The sequence below is a fragment of the Arachis hypogaea genome, chromosome 14 (genome assembly GCF_003086295.3).
Source record: "Arachis hypogaea cultivar Tifrunner chromosome 14, arahy.Tifrunner.gnm2.J5K5, whole genome shotgun sequence".
In the NCBI taxonomy this organism is placed as follows: Eukaryota; Viridiplantae; Streptophyta; class Magnoliopsida; order Fabales; family Fabaceae; genus Arachis; species Arachis hypogaea.
The window spans coordinates 141,154,418-141,181,594 of NC_092049.1; the positions used below are offsets into that span (position 1 = coordinate 141,154,418).

Sequence of the window (27,177 nt, forward strand, 5' to 3'; positions counted from 1 at the left end):
TCCTATCCTATTTTCAGTGTCTTATTCTATTTTGTTGTTGAAAACAAAGGCAGCCTAATAAATACACACTATATAGTACATTTTATAAAGAAAAAAAAATCATCTATTTCTATTGAATATTTATAATAAAATTTTTTCGTTCTCTTTATGTATTATTGACTAATATATACTATAAAATTTTTACATGTATTATCAATTATTTTTTTATTATGTTTATCCCTATTTTTCATTTTACACTATATTTAAATATTTATTATACTATAAAAAATATTAATGAACATAATAAAATAATTACTTATTAATAATTTTTAGAGTACTCATTAATATTCTTATAATATAATAAATATTTTTTATTTTAAATTTAACAAATACTAATGTATCAATATACACTTATATGTGAATTTATTAAATCTATATAAAAGATTTAATCAATAAGCATGTTAATGAATATTAATATACCAATATTAACAAGTAATTATTTTATTGTACTCATTAATATGTTATAGTGTAATGAATCTTTATTTTATAAATGAAAAAATAAAGATGAATATAATGAGAGAGGTCACCTTAAGCTTAAACGAACTTTTGACTAGTTTTTATAAGTTCGCCTAAGATTTTGAAAACTTCATAAAAATTCAAAATAAAAAATAAAAACACAGATTCCAAACATTAATGTTTGTGTAATTTATTTTTAAAAATATTTTTTTATTTTATAATAGAAAAAAATCCAAAAATTTCATGATGTTTATTATTGGAGTCTAATTTTTTTTTAATTTATTTTACATAAAAAATTTTAAATATTTTAAATTTATTAAATTTCATCATTTTAAATTAAATATTAATTTTTATTTTTTAGTAAATAGACATCAATTTTTTAAGCACTATAAAAATCATTTTCTTAATATTATCTGATTTTTTTTTCTATTATACTCTTTCTATTATAAAAAACTGTTGTTGATAAGACATAATTTAAGATTCTGCTCATAAATTTATTGTGCTAATAAATTCATTTTCTATTGGACATAAAATTAACAAGGTTTTCTGGCCATTATTTATCACACATAAACCGTGGTGACCCACGAGGTTTTATGTGCAAACAAGTTTCTTTATAAACCGTGGAGTCTCCACGGTTTATGCACGTCATCTCTCCTTAGTAAACCGTGGTGACCTACCACGGTTTACACTCTATATCTTTTGGCCATAATCCGTTGGGACCTGTCACGGTTTATGCACGTTTTGAAACCGTGGTGGGTTGCCACGGATTACATAGAAATGGCTTTTTGCACATGCAGGTAATAAGAACCAGTTTTGCACATTTGGGTAAATATTTTTTCTATTCTATTTATTTAAGTAACTTGCCCCAAATCTAATATCTTTTGTAATTAAAGCCTTAAGATTTAGGAATAGACAATGGATCATTATTGAGTGGAAAATAGGAAATGGGATCCTAAAGTCATACTAACAACTAACAGGCATGCATTTATGGAAATAAAAAGACCGTACGACAATAGACAAGGTTACTTGTCGGTGTGTTAAGTGTAGCTGGAATTGGTCCCTAACGTGTAAGATTAGACATTTTTCTTACTCACATTAATGAATTAACACTCAAAATCTTGTATTTCGAATTGAGATACTTTGACATGTTTACAATTATTTTGTTTCACTATTTTTCAGATCTTAATGTGACTCCTTTTTTAATATTCTCACTCATATCATGTGTTACCTTTAAATGAGGATGAACACTTCACCTTTTTATTATGGATAATGCTAGGAAGACAAAAAAAATAGCCAGAACTTGCCTTATTTAGCATTTATTAATTGTCGCAACAATTAATGAATGCTAAATAAAGCATGTTATGGCTGTTTTTGGTTGATTTTCTTTAGTTACCAAACATTTTCGTTTATTATATATATGTACAAAATAACATGTCTAGCATTATTAATTAATTATCGAGCTGTCTGCTGGTTGCGTTGTACAAGTGTAATTAGTTTGTCATATATTTAATAAGATTTGTCGATTTTCAGCTTTCGCTTTCCATGAATTTATGGAAAGATAATACTTGATTGTAAAGTTTGATTTAGTAAAATTCTTTAGAGCATCTTATTTTATGTTTTGTAAATAAAAAAATTATGTACTTGTATTTATTATTTTTAAAAATTAAGAATGCTTTCGTAAAAATGTGCTTTTTAAAATTGGTTTGTAACTATAAAAATAAAAAAATAACTTTATTTATTAATAAATGTTTAAATTATCATTATACTTTTTGTCTATTATGATCTATTTAAATTTTAAAATTTATTTTATCAGACACAATTATCATGACTTACGCAAAAATTTATTTCTAATTTGTCAAACATAAATACTTCACTTTTTAAAAAATTATCTTTTAAAAGCCAGTTTCAATAAACTACTTAAAAAAAGTAAAAAACAAAAAACTTTAAAAAACTAGTGGTAGCCATACCAGCATCAATTCATTCAATTGTGATATTTTGATCCATACATAATTTATTATGTTACACTTTCCATGTTTTGTATAATTGCATCTATTATTACGAAAATGTATATATACCTTTTTTTTTTTTGTTCGAGTATATATACCTTTTAAAATCCTAAGTACACAACACACCCACACACTCCTCACATATTTCATCACATTTTTCCTCAATTGCATTTTCTAGGGTTTGAATCCTAAACCTTGAGGTGGGAGGGGGAGAAATGCCATTAGAGCCAAGGCTCATTGGCATGAGTATATATACCTTTTAAAATCAATGTATGTGCCTACATTGGGCCCAAAAAAGACAAAACAAGGAGTTAAGACAACTAACAAGGTTACTTGTTGGCCTTTTAAGCCTTAGCTGGAAATGGGTCCTGTTGTAAGTGTAGTTGTTAAATGTGAATACAATAGTCTTTTAGGTAAGGTCTAATAAAAGACCGAAAAAAAAACAGAGGTAAGGTCTAACGTGTCCATGTTAAGACATTTTGTGTACATTAATATGCTTCCAGGCAGAAAGATTCAGAATAGAGATATCAAGAAAAAGGGAAAAAAATTGAACATACAAATTTACATTACAACATCATGAACCAAAGTTTGTATAAAACAAAATCGCCCATAAAGTAGATATATACCAGATACAGATTTTTTCACAAAGTATATAATATTACAAATGACTTGGCTTCTACGCAACAGGAAAAGCTATATAAAGAATCCACACACTGCCACACAGTTTTAAATTATTGCATTCCATGAGTAACCTTTTGAGAACCCCTTATTAACTTAACCACTTTCAAAGGGATTGGCACATCAATATCATATGCTAATAATAATAATGATAAATATATGAATTTTAATTTAAGATGATGAAGATTTGGAAGATGGGTTGAAGGGAACCTGCTCGGCGCATGAAAGAACCTCATTAGGCCCAGCTTGCTCTCTGCCAACACCAAGAAGGTCAAGGTAATAGAGGTAATGGGAAATGATAGTGTTCATTGGATCAATGTCACCTTGCCCGCAAACACTGTCTCCATAGAGAAGGTTCATTGTGGCTCCGAAACCGGGAGTTCGTTTCGCCAAGGTGTCGTTCTTGGTTGGCTTCCAATTGCCAACGAAGACGTCGTGGGCAGAGGGTTGTGCCTTCTTGACAGGAGTCATCCATCTATAGATTGCAGCCTGGAAGGCGAGGGTTGCATTCTGCTCAATGTATTCAGGATGGTTAAGTAGATCCGCCTTTATACCTTCTCCGATAGCACCATAATTGTAGTTCCTGCATTAACAATATGACTAAGTAGAACCTTCACATGCTATGCTAAACTGACTTCAATGAAAAATAACCAGACTCCTCCTCGCAAATCTAGTTAACTAACAATAAGAAATTTAAATGAATACGCACAAAATAGTTAAATCTTTAAAAGAAAACAGAAATTTATCTTCGAGCAAAATCTTCGCATGCTTACTTAACATGATCACAGATTGTCAGTTGATAGAAACTAGACAAGGATACCACTATACCAGTAAAACCTTATGGATTTCGGTCTTTTGACGAGTTTGGAGTTTGGGATTGATGATAATCGGATTGATTCAGGAATGAGAAAGAAACTTTCAAGACTAGCAACTTGGAAGTCAATGAAAAGTAAGGCATCAATATCCAAAAGAAGGAAATATAAATACCAGTAAATAGGAATGGCACCACGTCCGTAGTATTCAGCACCGGGGGCACAAGGGTATGTTAGTTTGTAGAAGTCATCACAGTATTTCTGACTTGGACTCATTTCGTGATTGTAACAAAGACCCCAGGCCAAAGGTCCTCCGGTAGCCACCCCATAACCACCTGGGAGACACCATTATGAGAATAATCAGATGATTGAAACAAATGTTCAAATTTGAATACAAGTAGATCATCCACATCATCATATACAAGCACGGCAACATAGATCCAAGTCAAATGACCGAGGAACTAACCTAATTGGTTTCTAGTCTACAAAATGCAGCTGTAGATGCCACTAAATGAACACCCCGAATTACGAAAACTCAGCGCCATCCCATTCCAAATCGGTTGCAATCAACCATTCCTTGAACACATGCAATCCCACCACAAAAACCAAACCAGACAGCAGTAACCCGATTCACACACAATTTCAAAGTTTCAGATCTCTTTTTCCTCCACTACAATTCCAATAAACATAACAATATTTACCTCTCAAAATTGCTCTTCTAAAATCTAAACTAATCAAATTTAAAACTCTCTTCACCACAAACCTACTGTTAACTCTAGTTTTCCTTCAAACACCCTAATTAGACCACACAAGGCTACAGTGTAATTGATCTACGTAACAGACTTCACAAAGTTGAAAAATCTTAGCTTTTGTTCTAATCATAAACCAAACATCACAATTGCACATCCCAAAACAATAACAGTAATAATAAAATCCACTTTCCAATTTCTTGTTTAGTACTAATCAGAATTCACGACATGCTACTTAAGTTTGAAATTCCTTTCCCCAAATTTTCAGCATTTCCGGATCCACATGCAAATGTGAATAACAAAAAATCACATTTTGAGAGAGAAGAACTTACATGAGGTCTTGGCACCAACGTGTCCAAGGAATGCAGCAATCTCCTTCATCTGCGTGGTCCTATTCCCGGTGGTTCCAAACCCTAACGGCTCAAACAACGCAGCAGCAGTGATGAACGAGTGGTAATCCCAGAATCCAGCGGCATGAGCCACCATAGGAATGTTCCTCTTGGAGAACAAGTTCTCAAACTGGTAGGTTTGGAAATAATCGGTGATTGTAAGGTTACAACAGAAAATTGACCACCCTTGACATTCCCAACCTTGATCACAGTACTTCTTGCCATGCTTGTACTTCACCTTCAGCTTCGAATCGTCGCCTAAATCGCCGTTCACTGAAACAATAGCCAAAACGACGATGAAGAACGCAACGACGTGTCGTTTTGCCACTTCCATCGTCTCGGATCTGTTTAGAACAAAGAGAGAAGAGAATGTGTTATGTGAGAGTCAGAGATTATAAGAAAATGAAATTTTTAATTATTTTAATTATTTATGTTCTTTGTTAGCTGGAAGGTCTTTCTCTGAAGCTTTGGGTTTCAGTGGGTGTGGTGTTTGTTTGTTATTTAGAGGTGGTTAAGCGTCGAACATGTTTGGGATTTGATCGGACGGTGGATAAGCTGTTGGTGAGGTGAAAGTGTTCGAGGGTTAAGTTGGGAACTCCAGACTGGCTTTGAGCGAAGGCAAGGAAGCTTTGGTTCTCCACCGACAGCTAATTGGGTACGTGAGAAATGTCGGCGTTGTCCTTCTGTGCCACGTGGGATTTTCTTTTTATTACTGTTTTATTTTGTTTATTTTGGAATCACCGTTAAGTAACCAAAGTAGGTTAATTTTATTTAGGATGCCGGAGACAATGGACTATTTGTAGGATAATAATATTAAATTAATTTTGGGGTTCACTAAAAATCGAACTCTTGACTTTTTGGATGTAGTACTCTAATACCACATCATGATACCACTCATCCCAAAAGCTTCAGCTGATGGGAAAAAGTAACACTAATAATTATATCTCTAATATTCCATAAACCTCCGTTGAGTATTCTATTGACTCCTCATACTTTCCCTTTTTTTTAACATACTACACATCAAAGTATTTTTTTTAAAATTTATTTAAATATATTTAATACTAACAAAAATTATTTTTATTAAAAAAAATCATTACACACATTTTTTTTCTTCTTTCTACGCTTCTTTTTCTCTACTACTCTTCTTCTTTTTCTTTCGAAAACTATTCAAAAAAAAAGAAGAAAAAAAGAAATAGAAGAGGGAAAAGAAGGAAAAGGAGAAAGAGAAAGAATTTAAAAAGAAGATGGAAAAAGAGCGTGTAATTTAAAAAATTGTTACAACAACTTAGATATACTTAGATAAAAATTTTACTTACATGTAGAGTTTTATTCTTTTTTGATATTGGTCAAATTTTTGTGTAATATTCAATCATTAAATTTTATAATATTTTTTAAAATTTTGGATGCGAGATAATATATTTTTGTATACTGACAATATATAAAAGATATATTATTCTGTTCTTATAATTTTAAAAATACTATAAAATTCAATAATTGAATGTTACATAAAAGTTTGATTAATATTTAAATAAATTATTGACCAAGTCATTGACAAATTTTTATAAATTTTATAAATTTTGAAAAAAAATTAAATAATTTACATAAACTTATAGATTTTTAAGTGAAATGGTGAACTTAATTTTTATGCATTATTTTTATATAAATAACTAATTATGTATTATTATTTTAATAAAAAATAATTAATTTTAAATATATTATTTAAAAAATCATTTAAATACATAAATCTGATTAGATAATTATGTAAAATATTTTTTGTTATTGGTAATATATATATTAAGATTAAACTCGTAATAAGATATTAAATAAGTATTTGAAAATTTATAACTCTAATTTGATAGATGTCTAAATAATTGAATGTTGGACATATTTTATTTGAATATTTATCCTTTATCTCGTTATGTGACCTATACATTTAATAATAATTTTTTCTAAGGATCTATAAATTTATTACAAATTTATTAAAAAATTATCAGATTTTTTTTTTCAAAAACCTATTTATTCTATTACTTTAGTTTGTAAAGATGTTTTGTATTAAGTAATAAAAAGATTACTGATCTACTTTCTTCCATTAACATTCAACCAAATTTGCTTTTATTCATCGTCAAGTATAATGATTAATTTCTCATTAAGTTCTAGATATTTTAAAAGGCGATAAAAGACTAAAATTAAAACATACATATTACATAACAGAGAGGTCTTATTTATTTATTATAATTATTTAAAATGGTCTGGGCCTGCTGTTTCGGTTTAGTGGTCTATTATTCTAACGTAACCATGACAATTAACAACAAAATTTGGAACCCCAAATTAAAAATAAGTATAATTGTGGGGAGAATCCAAAACAAGAACAAGTTGTGATTTGGACAAACACAATGTTAAAAAGAGAATGACATACGACCGACAGGCACTAATTAACAGATTAACTACTTATAATAATTAATTAATTCTATTTAAGCCCCTAATAAATTAAAGTGGACATTGGGAAACTATACTTAAATCTGGTAAAGTTTTGATCAAATTGAAAATGTCTTAAGCATGGTCATTTAATCTGTGAATAATCTCATGGAAGATAATGAAATGTTAGTTGCAGATAAATTAGAAAATGAGTTTTTTTTTTTGGTCAAAATGGTATGATACTATGCAATCCTGAGCTTTCAACGTTTTTCAAAAAAAATGATGATCCTATAATTTTCCATCATTTAATCATTATAACAATTTTTTATTTATATTTTATTTTATGGTTTAATTACTCTACTGGTCCTTATAGTTTCGCAAAATTTTCAATTAGGTCCCTATACTTTTTTTTCTTTTAATTGAGTCCTTGCACCAAAAGTTTTTTTTTAATTGGATCCTTACACTTTTTTTTTTCTTTTATTTAGGTCCTTGTACCAATTTTTTTTTTAGTTGGGTCCTTATAAAATTAAGCCAATTACTACTAAGAGGGACTTAATTGAAAAAAAATTGGTCCAGAGACCCAATTAAAAAAATATATATATAAAAACCTAATTAAAAATTTTATGAAACTATAAGGACCAATAGAATTAAACCTTATTTTATTTTATTTTATTTTATTGTTGGGTTATGTATACAGATATAGCATTGCAAAAATACTATTTGATCTGATCCATCTTAATTAATTTACGTGTTCAGTTGAGAGTAATTATTATACGGTGACTATCTACGTAAAAATATTTTTATATAAAAATATAATTAAAATTTTTTAAATAGTTTAATATATTAACATTATAACTATCATCTTTATATTTAAAAAAAAAATAGCCACAATTTGTTATTAACGTTTTTATCCACCTTAACTAGGTAAAGGATAGTTGAGTTAATAAATTTACACAAAACAAAAGCGAGCATTATCAATCTTAATCATCTTCTTTTTTTACTTTTAATTGATAAAAACTAATAATAATTTGTAGTTAATTTCTTTTTAACAAAAAAAAGTCAAAGAGATTACAAATATTGATGAATCTTCATCATTTTGTGCATATATATACTTGTAAGTAATTAAACTCCTAGAAACCAAACTTAACCTTTAATAATAATCATATCATTAATCTACAATTAGAGAAGAAAACTAAATACTTGGAAATTGCCAATCAATAAAACCTTCCAACAAATTAAAGAAGTTTTTCAATCACAATTATTTGAGAAAGGATGATTAACAAGAGATTGTTGATGAGCTTGGGCATTCATGGCCAACTCAAATTGCTTAACTGAAATTGGAGACAAACACAGGAACTCAGGTGCATTAGGAGGATTATTATTGTCCCAACTCTTCACAATATTATTATTATTATTGTTATTATTATTAATTGTGGTTGTTGATCCATCAAGTCCAATATGTGTCACATGCTTCACATCTGTTGGATAACCTATTTCCATCTCAGGCTCCTCCTCCTCAATAACATCCTCTTTATAAACTGAAATTAAATGAAAGAGTATTATTCAACAAATTAGATTACAACAATGATATAAAATTTAAATAATAAAATATATTCTTTGTCTCTAATATTTGTCATGTTTTAAAATTATTTTTAATATTTAATTTGATTCAATATGAGTAAATTGTCAAATTAGTTCTCGAAAGATTTCATAAACTTATCATACTAATAGTCAATTAAGAATTCTACGTGTGTTGTAGTATTACTTAACGTGCCATATTAACAAATTTTGGCACTGTCAACAAAAAAAATCACAGAAAGACTAACGTGATTAATTTAAAATTTTTAAAGGACCAATTTGATTAAAAAATATTTTGAGATTAATTTAAAAAACGAATGACCTTTCAGAAACAAATTTAACTATTTACTTTATTTTTAATGTTTAAGATAAATTTTACTTATATTTCTATCGGTATTTTTTTTTTAAAGAGATGTATTTTCTTTTACATAGCTATCCACAATCAATAAACTATAGTATTAACTAATTATTCTTTTCAAGTGTAATTATTTTTTTTCTAAAAAGGTTCACTTTTAGTCATTAGATAATAGATACTATACAATATACAGTATACACATCAAAGATTTGGTAGAGTTATGTCAATATCCTAATTCTTTTTGAAGTGTAAATGGACTAATCATTGTATGCAAATTGTTAAATCAAAACTAATCTTATTGTGGCTTCGGCCCAGCCCATTTCAGTAAAAAACAAAAAAAGTTAACAATTAAATAGTTAGTCAAAAAAAGAAAAAAGTAGAAAAGAGATCACTAGTACATTTTTTTCTTAAAAGAATATCAAGGCTGTGTTTTATAACACTTGTTAATTATTCTTAAAACTGAATGATATTTTTCCTATAATATTCAGGTAAATTGACAATTATCTTTTCAGGTTATTTTAATTCTTAACTACTTTTGATACACACACACACACTTATATACAAATATTTGCGTTTGAAAAATCCTTGTTAAATCATTTTCAAGGTCGTTGTACCTAATTGATAGATTATAGGTTTATAACCACCAACCAAAGTGTGTTATTATAATAATATTTAAATGGAATATACCGTAACATCTTTTGTACATTAAGAAATTAAATATGCCTAAGAAATATTCGCTTGTCGGTTGAAGAGATATGTAACTAATTTTTTTTTGTTTGGACTGAGAATGTAACTAATTTAATAAGGCAATAAGAATGGTTTAGTAGTGAGAAATTTCGATAATAAAATAAATTTTAATTTTATTGTGTTCAATGTGAAAAAGAAAAAAAAGATAGGTGGTAATATTATAAAATGAGAAACAAAATAGATATGCAAATAATAAGTGGGTACAATTTAGTATCTTATTTTGTAATTAAATAAAGGTGAAAACTCAAATGCAGTCGATTTCACATGAAGTTGATAACTGAGAGCCATTAGATAAAAATTTAGTTAAATAATTCAAATTATTTAACGGCTTTCAGCTATCAACTTCACATGGAATTGACTGCACCTGAGTTTTCACCTTAAATAAAACTGTCACGACTAAAAAACAACAAAATAGTTGCGAATGTTACCTGCAAATTTTTTCGCAAAAATTTGTTGCAAATTTTGATATATATTTTTTCCTTCTAAAGTACCATTATATTATTTTTTAAAAATACTAAATATTATTTATTATTATTACATACATTTATTAAACTAAAGAATAAATAATGATTAAAGAAAGAACAAATTTTCTTAGTTTTTTTTTTTATATATACAAATTTGGAGAAGAGGAGCAGAACACCTTTTATATATCTATATAATATATAGTCAAAATTATATACCACAGGCAAAAATCCCACTATAAGTTATATACAATATACATAGTAATAACTAATAAATGCAAATAAAATAGAGATCATAATAAATAATAAATAATGAACTCACAAAATAATTGAGACAAACTCTTGATGCCTCTGATTAATCTCTGAATTCCAGCAGCAACATTAGGCTTTGGTAGAACTAGAAACCCAGAAGAAGGTTTGAGTCTCTTCATCATCATCTTCCCTTTGATCTTTGATGATCTTTGACAATGATCTTCTCCTTCTTTTCTTCCTTACATAGAAAAATTATAGATCTCAAATTACATAGATAGCAATAAATCAAAGATAGGTAGAGAGAGAGAGAGAGAGAGAGTATGCTACTTGGAACAATAATAGTGGCTTTTGAAGAATCATCAGCTTTTGGTCTTTTGGGTGCACCTAATTGAACACTTGAATGAGAAGCACATCCAAATGAGAATGGAAGAACTACTAATCTTTCCATATTTTTCTTTCTCATATTTTTCTCCCAAACCCCAAAAGTTTAAGTGTATAGTTATAATTTAATTTGTAATGTATGTCTCAAAGCATAGACTATATAGCTAGGTATATCATCATATAAGAGAGACTAATTAAATAGATAGGATTATGTTGAGGTTGCTACTTGCCTTTATGAGCAAGGTAGAATGATTTTCATGAAGATAGGAAATTATTATTCAATCCTAAGTTTGGTATATGAGAGGAATAATTTTAATAATAATAATAATAATGTGTATTAATTATGATAATGGAGTGGATATTTTATATTAGGGTTGGTAGTTGATTAAACTGTCCAACTCAGGCTTTTAATTTGGTTTTGTTAACAGCCAACAATAGTGGGATTAGTGTATGAGTTCTAATTTTAATTAGGTTTAATTATATTGTCAGTTTCTATTTTATTGAATTTTTAATTAGATTTTCATATATATATTTTAATTAGGTCCTTATATTATATCAGATTTTGTAACTAAGTTTTTACTGTGACAAAAATATTGAAATTAATAAAATATTCTGTTAAATTATACAGAATATTTAGTCAAGTGTTAGACATACTCATTTTGCTTAATAGAATATTCCGTTAATTCCATCGTTTTTATCACAGTAGGGGCTTAATTGAAAAGAAAAAAAAAAGTACAAAAATTTAATTAAAAATTTAGTAAAATTATAAGAACTAACAGAATAATTAAACTTTTTAATTAATATATATAATTTTAGTATGCTGATAATATAAAAAAAAGTTTACTGTTATTTAATTAAATTTATAAGTTTAGATAAATTTTTAAGTAGTAAATTTTAAAATTAATTATTTTTAATTATATATATACATATATATTGTCATTCTACAAGCTCCCAAATATATAATGATCACCTTATTCCAATGTGGGCTCCTCCAAAGTTGCATAATCACTTGTGTATTAAGGCATTCCATCTTTTGTGGATTTTTCTTCTTTTTTTCTTTTTGTTTTGACATCTTAATTATTATTATTATTATTATTATTGTTGTTATATATATTATTATTATTACTACTACTTTACCTTTTAATTTTGTCATTTTGGGACTCATTATTGATTATTGGACGATCCTATGATTGATATTCTTACTTATAACACACTATATATAATACTATCTATCAACATCATTGAGTGAATCACAAGTGAGTTCCGCAAATAATACTCAACCACATGTTATGATCATCTTGTTCCTTCTTCTTCTTTTTTTCCCCTTAAGTTTTATTTTGGATTTTTTTATATTCAATTTTTATTTGTCATGCATCAATAGAATTTTAAAAAATTATGTAGTAAATATATTTTTACAAAACAATAAATTTTAAACAAAAGTATATATAGGCCTGTATATGTAAGGTTGCATTTGTTTACAGATACAGGATACTGAGACAGGGACACAGAGATACAAAATCATGTTTGATAGAAAAATATGGATAGAGACAATATGTTCAGAGACACTGAATTAGTATATTTTGTGTCTATTCTGATAAGAAGGACACAGAAACACTAACAAAGGACACAACTTATTTTTTTATTTTTTTAATTATTTTTGTTAATTTTTCATAATTATATTTTTTATTATTATATTTTTTATCTCAAATTTTTTAAATGACAAAAAGATGAGAATAAATTAGATTTTTATAATTTGTCACAGTCTATCATCAAACAGAATATAAAAACAAAAAATTTTGTATCTCTATTTATTTATCAGTGTCTTGTCCTGTCCTGTTATGAGAAACAAATGCAGCATAAGAGTTAAAGAAAGATTAAAATATTTTGACAGATTCGTAAAGGAGGGATTGATGGATGCATTGAATGCATTGAAAGGTAAGGTAAATTACTTCTGAAAATATTATTCATCAACTAATTAATTAATAAGATTATGATTTTATGTTGTTTTTTAATCGCAGAGTTAATTGATTATAATAATTAATAACCATTATAAAATGTATCCCAGTACCTATAAATAAAATAATAGCTTTTGAATATTGTTGTCTCTGCCGTCTTTCGTTTAATACTGGTTGTTCTATTCTATCCATAAACTATTTATAAACATGTGTTAAGTGGATCCGGATTTGATTTGATTAAGATTATTATATAACAATTGCTAAATGAGTTTGGACACCAAAGAAAGTTAATGGATGGTTAGAAATATAATTGTTTATTATTTTTTAATTTAAATTTTTTAAATGAATAATTATTAGTACATGACATAATATTAAAATTTTTATGAATTTTTATTGTCTAAAAAAGTGCATAAGGCATACACAAAAAAAAATATATATACAAAAAATTGATAACATGATATTAAAATTTTTATGATTAAAAACATTCTAGAAATAAAAGTAAAATCATCTTTGTTAACAAAAAAATTCCAACAAAAAAAATCTAATTTGGAGATAAATAATTCTATGATATTAATTATGTATTACAATATATATAATTTACAATCATACTATCTGTATATAGAAAAACATAGCTATTTATATAAAGATATATATATATATATATATATATATATATATATATATATATTAAAAATAAATTAAATAATATATATTTATATAAAATATATAATGATTAATTTAATTATTAATTTTTAATATGAAATCAGAAAAAAAAAATCTTCCTTTAAATGATATTTCCATTTTTATCGTCTCATCAAAATGGCCAGATGCTCAATCAAATAAACCTAATAATAGCTATGGCTATATCTATATTTATTTAGCGTATCAAATAAAAAATTTAAACTAATAGTGATGTTAAGTCTTCGTCCACCAAGAGAACAAGTAATGAACTCATGAACAGTTTAAACTAAACACTCATCAAACGTAAGCATAATGATTATTACTTGTATTAATAAAATGTACTATGCAGTCCTAATACACATTCATATCATTATAGCCTTATATATAGTTATGCAAGGTTATACTAATTAATTAGCCTCCGACTGATTTAATTAAGGGACAATAATAAAGACCATGCGTTCTGATATTCTTTAATAATATATAATTAATGAAAAAAATCGGTCAAATTATATTTGAATCTATATACAAAGCCGTAATGTAGATGGGGTATAATTTAACTGATTTCTTTATTTATTTTTTTTAATGAATAAATTATTATTTTTATCCAAAAAAAGTTGAAAATGGTGGTAGATTTATCTATAAAAAAAATTATTATTTGTACCAATAAAATATGAGTTCTATACAATAAAATTATCCATACACTAAAAATCACATAAAAACTCCAAATTATCTTCATCGTCATCGTTTTTAACTTTTCATTGAACTCAAAACAGAATGCTATCACATAATGTCCCTCCAACAAATCAAACTCAAATAGGCTATATAGAAAATTGAACGAATTGAGCAATCTTCACCTGAGTCAAATTCTGAGAGGCATGGGTGAGCTTGTTCTGTTTAGCTCTGTTTCAGCGAGAGAAACGCTAGCTACGGCAGTTGCTCTGAAGGTTCGGCGACGGAAAAGTTGATGATGATGGTGACGTCGCGGATAGCTTGTTGGAGTAAAAGAGAGAGTGAGAACAGGGGCTGAGTTATGGTTCAGTGGAAGAAGTGCGAGACTGGTGAGTGGTTCTCTCATCTCTGGCAGTGGTCTGGACCGAAAGAAAGAACGATGGGGATGGTGAGGGTAGCTCGGGCGCAGATGGTGGAGAGGACGGTGGTTCGTGGCGGTTCTGGCGACTGAAAATGCGGAGGCAATGATGGCAGTGATGGTGGTTCGGAGGTCTCTGGTTCTTAAAGAGGAAAAAAGAAAGGGAAGAAGAGGAGAATGAGAAGTGAATTATAGTTTGGTGGTTTAAAATAGATGGCGAAAGAGATAGAAAGAGAGAGAGTTTGTCACGGTTTTGGTTTGAAAAGAGGACCGCAGTAGTGGCAGTTGGCGCAGTGGCCCGTCGGCGGCACTGGTTCGGTGATGAGGAGAAGGTAGCCACGGTAGGTGAGGGTGGTTGGCGGTGAAGAGAGGAAAGGCGGGGCACTACGGCTCCGGGTTGCTGGCAGTAACGAAACAAGGGGCTGGTGCAAAGGTCCTCTGGTCGGCGAGGGCGAGACAGGAAAGGAGAGACGGAGGGGTAGCCGCGGCGGAAGGAGGACGGCAGCGGTGGTTGCTGACGCTGGAAACTGCAGGAACGAAACAGAGGCTGCGATATTTGTCATGGAAGAGGAGAGGTGGCTCGAAGCTGAAAAGATTACTATTAGGATTTTTGAAAATCAATTGATTATTGGTGAGAGATAGAGGATGTGGTTAGTAGTGGTGGTGGTAGTACGGTGACGAGCAGATGAGGATTATGGAGTGATTAGTAGGGAGGGGAAAGATGATGCGGATGATGATAAGGGTAATTTGAGGTTTTTATGTGATTTTTTACGGTTTAGATAATTTTATTGTATGAAACTCATATTTTATGGGTACAAATAATAATTTTTTTATGAGTAAATTTATCAGCATTTTTAACTTTTGTAGGTAAAAATAATAGTTTACTCTTCTTTAATTATATGATTTTTTTAATTAAGAAAACTTTGCATGCTATCTGAACAAATCATATCTTACCAGTTATATTCATATATGAACATAATATAAACTATTAATAGATAAATGAATACTGCAAAACTCTTAATTATAATTCATTCTTCACTAATGTATAAATATTTCTCATTTTTAAATCAAATGAGTTTAGTCACCAAAAAAAAAAAATCAAATGAGTTCGTTGCTCTTTAAAACTCATCAATGGCTAATGTCTGGTCATACATAATTAAATATACAAGTATTTCTGGTTTGTGTGAATTGGTCTCAAAATGATTATTAATAGTAATAATCCCTCATTAAAATACATTTTTAATTGTATAATGTTTCGGGGCCATATATTGTTTTGTTTGGAACCTCTGGCAACTCTAACTTCTTTTTTAAAATATATTAGTTTTCTCATTTATATTTGTAATTATTATTAAAATAAATATATAATTTTAGATATACTAAATATATAACTATAAGAGGAAAGTGACAATTTAATTTTTGAAGATTTTGACTTCAGACTAATTAGTCATTGGAAAAAAAATACTAATTAAGTCCTTTATGATAATAAACAGTGGACATGTAGGTCTTTTTTTCTTCAATGGATAGGGCGAAACGAAACGGAGTTGTTCATAGTGCGTGTTCCATTGCTGCCACGTAAACATAGAAACGATACAGTTTTAGACAATAAAACATTTATTATCTTTTGAGTTTACATATAATCTTTTCCAAGTGCTCTCTAGTTATCACGAATTCTACTAAAATAAGTGAATGAAGTTTCGCTCTAAAAATTGTTATCTACATGATGATTTTTCATAAATAAACACGCTACAATAAGTAACAATACATATAAACATCACAGTAAAGTTTTACGAGATAAATTTATAGAAGGACATCATATATCTACTATTCAATATCGTGGATGACCAAATTGATATTTTTTTTTCTTCAATAACTAATTGGTCCGAGATCAAAATTTTCAGAGAGCCTAATTGTTACTTTACTTTAATTATAAATATTAAATTAAATAATTTTATTTTATTAATACTCTTTAAATTTCATATTTCTTAATTTACTCGTTCTTCTTAATTAACATTTATAATTGCATTTGGTAATCTTAATTTGTCTAGCATGCATGCATGTGTGATGCCTCTATATATACACATATAAGAAATTAAGAATCTTACCTGACTTAATTTCTTGATTTAGTCCTCAAATTTCTATTCTTCTTCTTCTTCTTCCATATATATTCCTTTTTAAGCCAAAAAGAAAATGAATAATTCATTGATTTTTTTCAGAACAAATCTTTTCCCATGATTTCTTTCCATATATCATTCCTTATATTTAATGCCCTTCTTATAAAATAAGAATCAAACTCTTGCATTACAAAATCAATCTCTCTCCCTCTTTTTTTCTTATGATTCATCAGAGAGAAATAATAACAAACACATACATTATATTCTTCATCTTCAAAGTCAAACACAAGAAAGAATGATGGACAATAAGTCACCATTGAGGAGGTACTTTGAACAATTCCGGTTTGTTTTTCTCACCATCTTTCTTTTCTACATGTCAATGATTCTCTTGGATTATTATTCTGTGATCAAAGAAAATGGTTTCTCCTTAAAACCATTCAAAACCAATGGTGCAAATCATCATCATGTTGATAATGATAATACTCCTATTACACCTTCAATTCCCTCACTCAATTTCACTCAAAACAATTCAACAACAAATGGGGTTGAATTCAATAGCACACAAGAGAAACAAATGATTCCTCCCCCTCCTCCTCCTCCTTTGATTAGAGACAACAACAATGTTAATGTTGATGAACTTATTGTTACACCAAATAGTAATAATAAGGCTCCACCAATAAGAAATTCAGACCCTTGTTATGGCCAATATATCTATGTTCATAAACTTCCTAGCAGGTTCAATGATGATTTATTAAAGAGATGTCGCAGTTTATTGCATTGGGGTGATATGTGTCCTTATCTCACAAATTTAGGACTTGGTCCTAAGATTATTGAGAATGCAAAGGTTTTGTTGAAGGATACTTGGTACCAAACAAACCAATTCTCCTTAGAAGTTATTTTCCACAACATTATGAAGCATTACAAGTGCTTAACCAATGATTCTGCATTGGCCTCAGCAATATTTGTGCCTTATTATGCTGGTCTTAATGTTGGTCAATATCTTTGGGGATATGATGATGGAATTAGAGATGAAGCTCCATTAGCACTTGTGGAATGGCTTTCAAATCAGAAAGAATGGAAGAGGATGTGGGGTAGGGATCATTTTTTGATTGGTGGAAGAACAGCATATGATTTCAGAAGAAAAAGTGGTGATTTTGGTGATTGGGGGACCAAGTTAATGTTCTTGCCAGAAGCTAGGAACATGTCAATGTTGACAATTGAGACAGATTCCTATGACAATGATTTCCCAATTCCATATCCAACTTACTTTCACCCTTCAAAGGATCTTCAGGTTTCTTTGTGGCAAAAGAGAATGAGAAGAATGAAGAGGCCTTATTTGTTCTCCTTCGCGGGCGCCCCAAGGCCTAATGCACCGTATTCCATCAGAAACGAGCTCATCAGACAATGCCTGTCTTCTAGAAGTTGCAAACTCCTAAGCTGCTACAAGGGTAAAAACAACAAAAATACTTGTGAAGATCCGGTCAGCATCATGAGTGTTTTTCAAAAATCAATCTTTTGCTTGGAGCCGTCCGGCGATTCCTACACGAGGAGATCAACTTTCGACGCGATCTTAGCCGGCTGCATACCGGTTTTCTTCCATCCAAAGTCAGCTTATGAACAATATAGATGGCATTTACCAAAAGACTATTTAAGCTACTCTGTGTTCATACCTGAAGGTGATGTTAGAGAGAACAAAGCAATTATCAATGACACATTGGCTAGGATTTCTAGGACTAGAATTTCTAAGATGAGAGAAGAAGTTATTAGGCTTATTCCAAGAGTTACATACCGTGAACCAAGGTCTAGATTAGGGAAAGTTGAGGATGCATTTGATATAGCAGTTAAGGGTATTATCAGAAGAGTAGAAGAAATAAAAAAGGAGATTTCATCAACAGACAATGTTTACTATTCTAATGAATGAAGTTGGTTCACAAGGTCTCAAATTTGCTCATGGATTTTTCTCACCCTTTTCGAGATGGATCATGCATGCATGGATGATGATGTTATTTAGAAATCTTCATTACAAATCATTTGAAAGGTCTATTTAGTTGCATTTCATTTTTGTGTTTAGTTGGAACAATCTTTGTACATATTAAGTCTTAGTATTATGAATACCAAATATTACATGTTGCTTCAATTAGAAAAGAAAAAAAATAATGAATTCTTCCACTATATTTTGTTTTAAAAATTCTATGAAGAAATAGAAATGTGAACTGTGTTTTGTAGAATACATATGAAGTTATCTGCAATAGAATCCAAAAACCACTTCGAAGTCAAGAATACAAAATCAGCAGCTAGAAATTTCAAAGGTTCACTGATGTAACCAAATTCATTTGAAAAGGGAATACAATACATAAACATAAATACCCTTTACACTGATCTATTTATTTTTATAGTATCAACACTCCAGAGGGTGAAATGGTAAATTAAGTGCTGAACTTGATCAAACAGCTTTCCAAGAAGAAAGTGGTGGAGTATCAGAGTTCTTCCATGTAGGTACAAAGCCATGTGGAAATCTATCACCCTTGACAACATCTGCGGCAGCAAAGGACTCGAGTTCTGTCATTTCTTGTGGTGTAAGTTTCACAGACAAGGCTCCAATGTTGTCATTAAAGTTCTCAATTTTGGTGGTTCCGGGTATGGGGCAGACATCATTGCCTTGGTGCTGAAGCCATGCCAATGCAAGCTGAGATGGAGTACATCCTTTCTTCATGGCCATTTCGTTAACCCTCTCGAATATAGTCCTGTTTGTCTCCAGGTTTTCAGGTTGGAATCTAGGCAGAGCCTGCAACACAACACACAACATAAGATTTTATAATTTATGTATCATTATGAACATTTGAAAAACATAATATAGTAAGATGCAGTGTTATACAGGGAAAACTGTTAAATTTGGATTTGGTATATGTTATGAAGTCAATATATATTACCATATATCTTTTTAAGGACACTGATTAACAAAATCCTAATAATAATAATAGTAGTAGTTAAGTTATCCACTAAAGTTTGACTTGTTAAAATTTGTTAAAAACACCAAGTTTTGAAGTAGATGAAAATGTGTGACTCTCAGCAGAAAAACATGATCATGGAAATGCACAAAGTGATTGAAGCATGATTTCTGTAATTACAGACGTGCGAAACAAACCTTCCGGAAGTCATCCTGCGACAAAGTATCGATCAACTTTGATCCAGACGAAAAGAATCCGCGGCCAAGAGGACTATATGCAACAATTCCAATGCCAAGTTCCCTGAAAAGGACAATATTTGGAAACATAAATTCCGGAATTGTATCATGATGTTTTTGAGAAGTCCTAGAAATAGAATTGCTTGTTAACAAAGAACATGAATGCTTGTGCTTTTAGATTCACACCTGCAAGTTGGAATTATTTCTTCCTCAACATCTCTAGACCAAAGAGACCATTCAATTTGCACAGCTGTTATGGGATGAACAGCATGTGCTCTTCTGATTGTTGAAGCCGACGCCTCAGATAGACCGATGTACTTTATTTTTCCCTCTTCAACAAGTTTCTTAAGCTCCCCCATCTTGATTAAAAATTACAAGGGAAAAATTTCAAGTCATCATACATATCCCTGCCTCATCTCATATTCTAAGATTGTATCAAATATCAATGCCAGAACATGTTGCATACTCATATTCCTTAACTATATGATATGAAAACTTGGAAATAGACAAAAGCATTGAAGGATACAAAGACATATATTCAAAAATGCATATAGTACAATACATTGTTAAGTAATATTAGTCCCTATGTTATCAGGAATAACAATACACAATTTACAAGGTTCAACTTGCTGATTTTTCAGTGAACAAAAAACCCTTAATAAATAATATGAAGTTGGAGATAACAGAACTATCATAAGGCAAAAACAGAAGAACAAAGAAAGGGCTCAAACCGTGACTTCAATTGGCACGCGAGTATCAACTCTATGCTGGAAATAGAGATCAATGCAATCAATTTCAAGTCTCTTCAAGCTTCCCTCACAGGCAGCTCTCACATATTCTGGATCTCCACGGATTTCAAATTTCCCATCCTCAATGAAATTGAATGAAAACTTGGTTGCCAATTCAACCTTCTCTCTCATCCCTCCCTTCAGAGCCTGCCCTAAATTGAAACTAACTACAATTAAAGACATGATATCTTCACATAGAAAAAGCATACATCCCATAACTTTTTTTTTTGGTTTCTCAGCATATCCACTGTGAAACACAATGTCTAGTCCTCAAATTTTACATGCCGAAATTCAAACCCTCGACACTAGTTAGTTATTAAGGATGGAAAAGACCCCTTATTACTTCACCTTAGTCCCCTGATTTGACATTCAAAGTGTCATGAAACCAATTATCCAAAAGCATAAACTATGAACATGATACAGAATATTCTCTAGTTCTTACTCTGTCTCAGGAGATATCAACTAACTTGTATATGCAAATAACATTAGTCTGATTAAAACCAAGGAACTTCATATCAGAAAAAAACAGAAGGAATCAAAAGAAAATTCCAAAGGGTATCAGAATCAAAGTTCAAACAGGAACCTTTCCAATTAGAATTTCGTTGGTGTGAGGGCCATAGACATCAGCAGTGTCAAGGAATGTGACACCACTTTGAATAGCATGGTGGATTAGAGCAACCATGTCAGGTTCTGGTTTTGGAGGTCCATAGGCAGCAGACATTCCCATGCAACCAAGTCCTTGCTGAGACACCTCCAAGCCCTGTGAACCCAGCTTCATTCTACCAACTTTAGCCATTGTTGTGATGTGAAGATGATGGTAGGACTATGATTGATATCAGTGGAAGAAGCTGAATGTAGCTTTGTGAACGTTAATTGTCAAATGAATATGATAGCTGTGACAATTTTATGGAGACCAGTACCCTGTGAAGAAAGATTTATTTATTATGATAAGATACAATGTGGTTCACACTTCTCAATTAAAAAGCAGCTCATACTTCATAATCATCAGCCATAGATAGTATTTTGTAAAAAGAAGAAGAAATGTTATATAAGGTAAAAATGATTGATAATAGAGTCATAAAATATGCGTTCTTACACCTCTCTTTTTCTTTTTCTTTCCCTTTCTTTTTACCTTTTTTATTATTTTTTATGAGTCACCTACAGACCTACTAATGCACACATGACACATGAGAATTATTTTAAGGTTTAAAATTAGGGAGCCACTTAATAAAAATGTTAAAAACGTCTATTTTTAAAGATATTTTTTAAAAATTAAAATTTAACACATAAAATGAATTAAATTGTATTATTTTTATTAAAATTAGACTGGACAAATCAATTTAGCAAAAAAATTAATAAATTAAATTTTGAACCGGTATAAATTAATATTTTTTATAAAAAATTACTATAATATCCCTATTATAAAACACAACTAAAATATTCCTATTATATATATATATATATATATATATTTATTTTGAAAACTTTAAATTATAACCCTATAACGATAGAGAAGAAAAGGGTTAGAATTTAAGATTCTCAAAATTAATATATATAATAAGAGTATTTTAGTCATTTTATATAATAGAGATATTGTAGTCATTTTTTATAAAAAATAATATTAATTTAGACGGATTCAAAATTCGATTCACTATTTTTCGATCAAATTAATTTGTCAGACCTAATTTTGACAAAAATAATATAATTTAAGTGATTATATATGTTAAATTTTAATTATTAAAGAATATCTTTAAAAAAAAGACGTTTTTTGCGTCTTTATAGGAGCATCCCCTTAAAATTATATATATTTGAAATAAATAAAAGAATTATTTGCAATCGAACGTTCCAAAATTTCTTTATTCTATTTTGTCGTCCATTTTCTGACCACCTCGTTAACAAAATTTCTTTATTCTATTTTGTTGTCCATTTTCAGGCCAGCCCGTTTATCATTTTATTTTATTTTTTGAAAAATATTTTGACAAAAAATATTACTTTTAGATAAAAAAATCTTTAAAAAATAATATTCTTTTTATTTGATGGGTCGAATTTTTGGGTAGGATCAGGAGAAATATCGACTAAAAGTACAACTTTTTTTTTGAAAAAATATATATAAAAAAATAAACGGGCCACCCGTTTAGTCCACGGACTAGCTCGTTTAACCGTCATTTTTTTCGAATTAATCGGGCTCGGCCCGTTTAGCCCGAAATTTAAACGAGCTTAGACAAAGCATGTCCATTTAAATGGGTAAACGAGCTGACCCGATGAGTTTGATCCATTTTGACAGTCCTAACTAATGGAGACGATGATAATAGCTTAAAAATTGAAATTTTCAAAAATTTGGATGGAGTTTATCGGGGTTGAGTGAACTCACTCTTAAAAAAAAATGACATTTCTAAAATTAAATTTAGTATATTGGCTTTGAAAAAATAATAATTTTTTTATTTTATTTTAGGAAAAAATCCTAAAAATAAACTTTATTTTAATACATATGAATATACTTTTGTTGCTAAAAAACGTTTCCCAAAAAGTGTTTCCTATGCTTAATTGCTTAGTATGCGCTTAATGAAAATTTTTCAAGGCAAGTTTTCAAGTTACTGAATTTACCCGCCATTCGAATTCACAGAGGTTTTTCTTCTTCACCTTCCTTCGTCTCTCGCCGTCGCCGCCACTCACCATCTCCGTCTCGTGCGCTCACCACCGTCGTCTCGTGAGCTCACCGTCGCAGCTCACAATCGTCGTCTCGCGCGCTCACCGTCGCTGCTCCCAATCGTCGCAAGCCTCCTTGGCTCATCATCGTAGCTCACATCGTCGTCTCGTCGCTCACCATCGTGCACTCACTAGATAATCATTCTCTGATTCACTCTCTATCTTCTCTTTCTTGCTCATTACCTCACTTCTTCTCTCGTTTCAGTGTCGAAGAAGGTGCGTGTGGCTATGATGATGATGATGATGAACAACAATGGCCAAAAGAGACAGAGATGGTATGTTTCGTTTTTCCTAAATTTGGTTCTGTGAATTGTGGAGGTTCTGCGATTATAGGGTTTTTAAGTTTGGGGGTTTAGCTTCTGAATGTGTATTGTTTCTGGTTGTTGGGGTTCTAGGTTCTGATTGTTAGAGAAGGTATGTTTCTGGTTCTTAGGGTTCTAGGTTCTGATTGTTAGAGAAGGTATATTTAACTGCATTTTATATATAAAGAAGTGCTGGATTTGAGATTTTTGTGGTATAAATAACTGAATGCCCTGGTTTAGATGAACATATATATAATGAGAATATAGAATGAAAAGTGAAAAGTGCCCTTTTGATTAAACATCCAGTCCGATTCAATACTCTTTCAAATGTCGTGATTCATTCTTGTGCAACCTGCAGGTAGCTGAAGTGAGACAGAGAGTTTCTAACATGGCAGGGGTTACGAAAGAAGAAGTTCCAATTAACACACTGAAGTCTTCTACTGAAGATCAAGAGAATCAGGATAAGTCTGCTGCACTGAGCTTACTTAGCATTCAAGGAACTGCATTGATGTCTATTGCTGTTGGTTTTGTTGTAGTAGCAACGATATGATGGACTTGAAGATGATCATCATCCATTTGGTTGCTTCACTTGGGAAGAACTCTTCTTTTCTTGATTCTTTTAAATTTTGCTTAGTTTTCTCTTTCTCACTTTCTGAAATGTCAAGAGTATGCATTGCTGTCTGATTTGTTCTTTTCAACCTTTTGTTAGTAAAATGTCTGATATGCTTTGATTAATTTGATATTAAATTTCGCAAAACCTGTTCACCATAAGTTCGGCAAAATGTGATATTGAGGCAGGAAACTCTTCAGCTTGGGCCAGTTTAAGGGGTTTGGACTTCTGTGTTTTATTTCTTCTAGAAACTTCAATATAATATAATATGATACATCAGTGTAAATCCTAAACCCTTTTAATGGTAGTTACTTATCTGGAAGTCTTTTAATACCTTTTAAAAGCCATATTTATGGATAATTGCAGAGAAATACTAAGAATGCAAGCATGGAAAAAGGGAAATTAAATTCAATCTCTTCTCTAAGTCTCAACTAACTTGATCTGTATTAATCATCATCCATGTTCTTAGAGTTTATTAACTCAATGATTGATCTTGAACACAAGTTTTATCAGAAACGTAATTAAGCAATGCATACCAGAGCTGTTTACTTATTCAATTTCCTGGCAGCTTTCTCATGTAATTTCCCCTGAAATTCGAATGAGTTCTATTCCACTGTTTGATAAATGGTCCCTGGGATTTTATCTTGTATGTGTTACTTTTTCAGGAGATTTTGAAGGGCAAGTTCGGTTCAGGTTTATCAGTGATCATAAAGTCTTGTTGTTTTCTCCTAAGTATTTTGTTGAAGTTTTCACCCCATTACTTGTAAAATTATCCTGTCAGCTGCATTCACTCGGATGTGTGCCACTTCTGTGAAAACAATTAGTCTTACAACTTGGGCCTAGTGTCAATTGTGATATTAACTAGCTCGTTGGCATTTCAACTGTCAGTTATGATCTTGTGTTATTCTCATTTTCATTGTTGTATCTTTTCTTACCTTCTCTTCCACTTTATATTAAAAACCTTGTTTGGCTAGAGATTTCTATGTATATCCTTGCTGCCTACTCCAATTATGCATTCTTTTATTAATAATATGCTGAGTTACTTATCCAAAAGTGGGGAAAAAATAATTTTCTGCAGACTGAACAGAAGCAATGAGGCTTGGTATCAATGGACCTTGGATCACCAAATCATATCTTGAAATGATCCTTGATAAAAAAAGGTTGGATTTGGATGCACTTTGACTTTGTCTTTTTGCACTCTATGACTTCTCAATTAATCGAGTTATTTTTTATTGTTTGATATTATTTCTTGTTATATATGCTGATAACTGCTCCAATAGGATAATTGTTTTGAGGATAATGAGCCAATTGGCTAAGCATAACTTAACAAAAGTAGATTATATTAATTATCAAGATAAGAAGCTCAATTTCCTTGATGATCTGACTCATGCTAAACCTGATATTGTTTTCTTTTTACCACTTCCAGGTGTTCCTCATCATAAGAAGACGCATGGTTTTCAAGTGTTTATTTGTTCTGGAACCTAATGTGACCAAGTGTTTATTTATTCTGTTGTTTTTGATAAATTCCTGCAAAACATGTGCATGCTTACACAAGGATTAACAGCTTCAATTTTTTTTTAAAAAATTTACTAATATAAGATTATCTCCTTGCTTCAGAATTATTTGAATTGATTACATATGAAACTCTATCTCATGTATCAATGTAACATAAACATTGTTAATTGTTAAGTTTTGTTATCTTTTTTCTTGCATGAGTGATTATTATTTTTCTTCTTTAGCCATAAACTTTGATATTTGAACTTTTATGAACTTGTTATGTATTATTTTTTCAGAAATGCCTTGCTCATTGGTCACTGATTGAGAAGACTAGAAGACTAGAAGAAATACATTTGTGCCTGGAAGTCAAGGCACTGCAATCATTGCACCAAAACCAATTCGCGCGACTCCTGACCTTGTTACCGGATTGGAGGATTTGTCTCGGCCATGGACTCGATCCCTCAACTGATCAAATGGCTATTTGCTCGCAAAACCTCTGTTAAATTGTCTTTGTAAAGTTCTAGTCCAAACACAGTAGGAGAGAGAGGGGGGGGGAGAGCCAGAAGAGATTGTTTGTAACCCGCATTCTGTATTATACATTTATTTTTATTTTATAATATTTGATTAATTTAATTAAAAATACAGAATTATATATATGAATTTAAAAAAGCTTAGCCTCTGAGAATTGGCAATGTCTGAGTAGGCATTTTCTTATAGTAACAAATCCTGATTGAATATAAAAACATGTGCATAAAAATTAAATTATTTTAAGATTTATTTATTTTCTCACTTTTTTTACTTATTTAAACTTAACAAAATTAGTTAATAATGTGATTTCTCTAATAAAATCTAAACTTTAAATTTTCGTTTTACATTGAGAAATATATCTTTTAAAAAACAAATTTAAATCAATTTTCGATTAGAAGGCATGTAGTTGG

The 27,177-nt window shown here is 30.1% G+C and overlaps 4 protein-coding genes and 1 long non-coding RNA gene across 5 annotated transcripts; 2 read left to right on the forward strand and 3 right to left on the reverse strand.

The window, feature by feature from the left end:
- Positions 1 to 3,048: 3,048 nt before the first annotated feature.
- LOC112798078 (chitinase-like protein 1) lies at positions 3,049 to 5,868 on the reverse strand. The gene is made up of 3 exons (XM_025841247.3): positions 5,073 to 5,868; positions 4,167 to 4,326; positions 3,049 to 3,762 (listed from the first exon to the last, which is right to left on the reverse strand). Exons 1-3 carry the CDS (start codon positions 5,461 to 5,463, stop codon positions 3,351 to 3,353), a joined length of 963 nt encoding a protein of 320 aa, XP_025697032.1. The 5' UTR covers positions 5,464 to 5,868; the 3' UTR covers positions 3,049 to 3,350.
- A 2,855-nt stretch (positions 5,869 to 8,723) lies between these two features.
- On the reverse strand, positions 8,724 to 11,640 carry LOC112798079 (CRIB domain-containing protein RIC4-like). The gene is made up of 3 exons (XM_025841248.3): positions 11,265 to 11,640; positions 11,008 to 11,175; positions 8,724 to 9,082 (listed from the first exon to the last, which is right to left on the reverse strand). Exons 1-3 carry the CDS (start codon positions 11,398 to 11,400, stop codon positions 8,793 to 8,795), a joined length of 594 nt encoding a protein of 197 aa, XP_025697033.1. The 5' UTR covers positions 11,401 to 11,640; the 3' UTR covers positions 8,724 to 8,792.
- Positions 11,641 to 17,328: 5,688 nt separating this feature from the next.
- LOC140178496 (probable xyloglucan galactosyltransferase GT13) lies at positions 17,329 to 20,043 on the forward strand. Its single transcript, XM_072215606.1, has one exon. It carries the CDS (start codon positions 17,448 to 17,450, stop codon positions 19,071 to 19,073), a length of 1,626 nt encoding a protein of 541 aa, XP_072071707.1. The 5' UTR covers positions 17,329 to 17,447; the 3' UTR covers positions 19,074 to 20,043.
- Positions 19,371 to 22,225, reverse strand: LOC112798080 (probable aldo-keto reductase 2). Its single transcript, XM_025841250.3, has 5 exons — positions 21,708 to 22,225; positions 21,068 to 21,271; positions 20,523 to 20,695; positions 20,298 to 20,400; positions 19,371 to 19,937 (listed from the first exon to the last, which is right to left on the reverse strand). The coding sequence occupies exons 1-5, from the start codon at positions 21,918 to 21,920 to the stop codon at positions 19,596 to 19,598; spliced, it is 1,035 nt and encodes a 344-aa protein (XP_025697035.1). The 5' UTR covers positions 21,921 to 22,225; the 3' UTR covers positions 19,371 to 19,595.
- Positions 22,226 to 23,964: 1,739 nt separating this feature from the next.
- LOC112798081 (uncharacterized) lies at positions 23,965 to 26,879 on the forward strand. Its single transcript, XR_003199920.3, has 3 exons — positions 23,965 to 24,105; positions 24,491 to 25,902; positions 26,536 to 26,879. It is a non-coding gene; the product is annotated as an uncharacterized lncRNA (long non-coding RNA).
- The last annotated feature ends 298 nt before the right edge of the window (positions 26,880 to 27,177 follow it).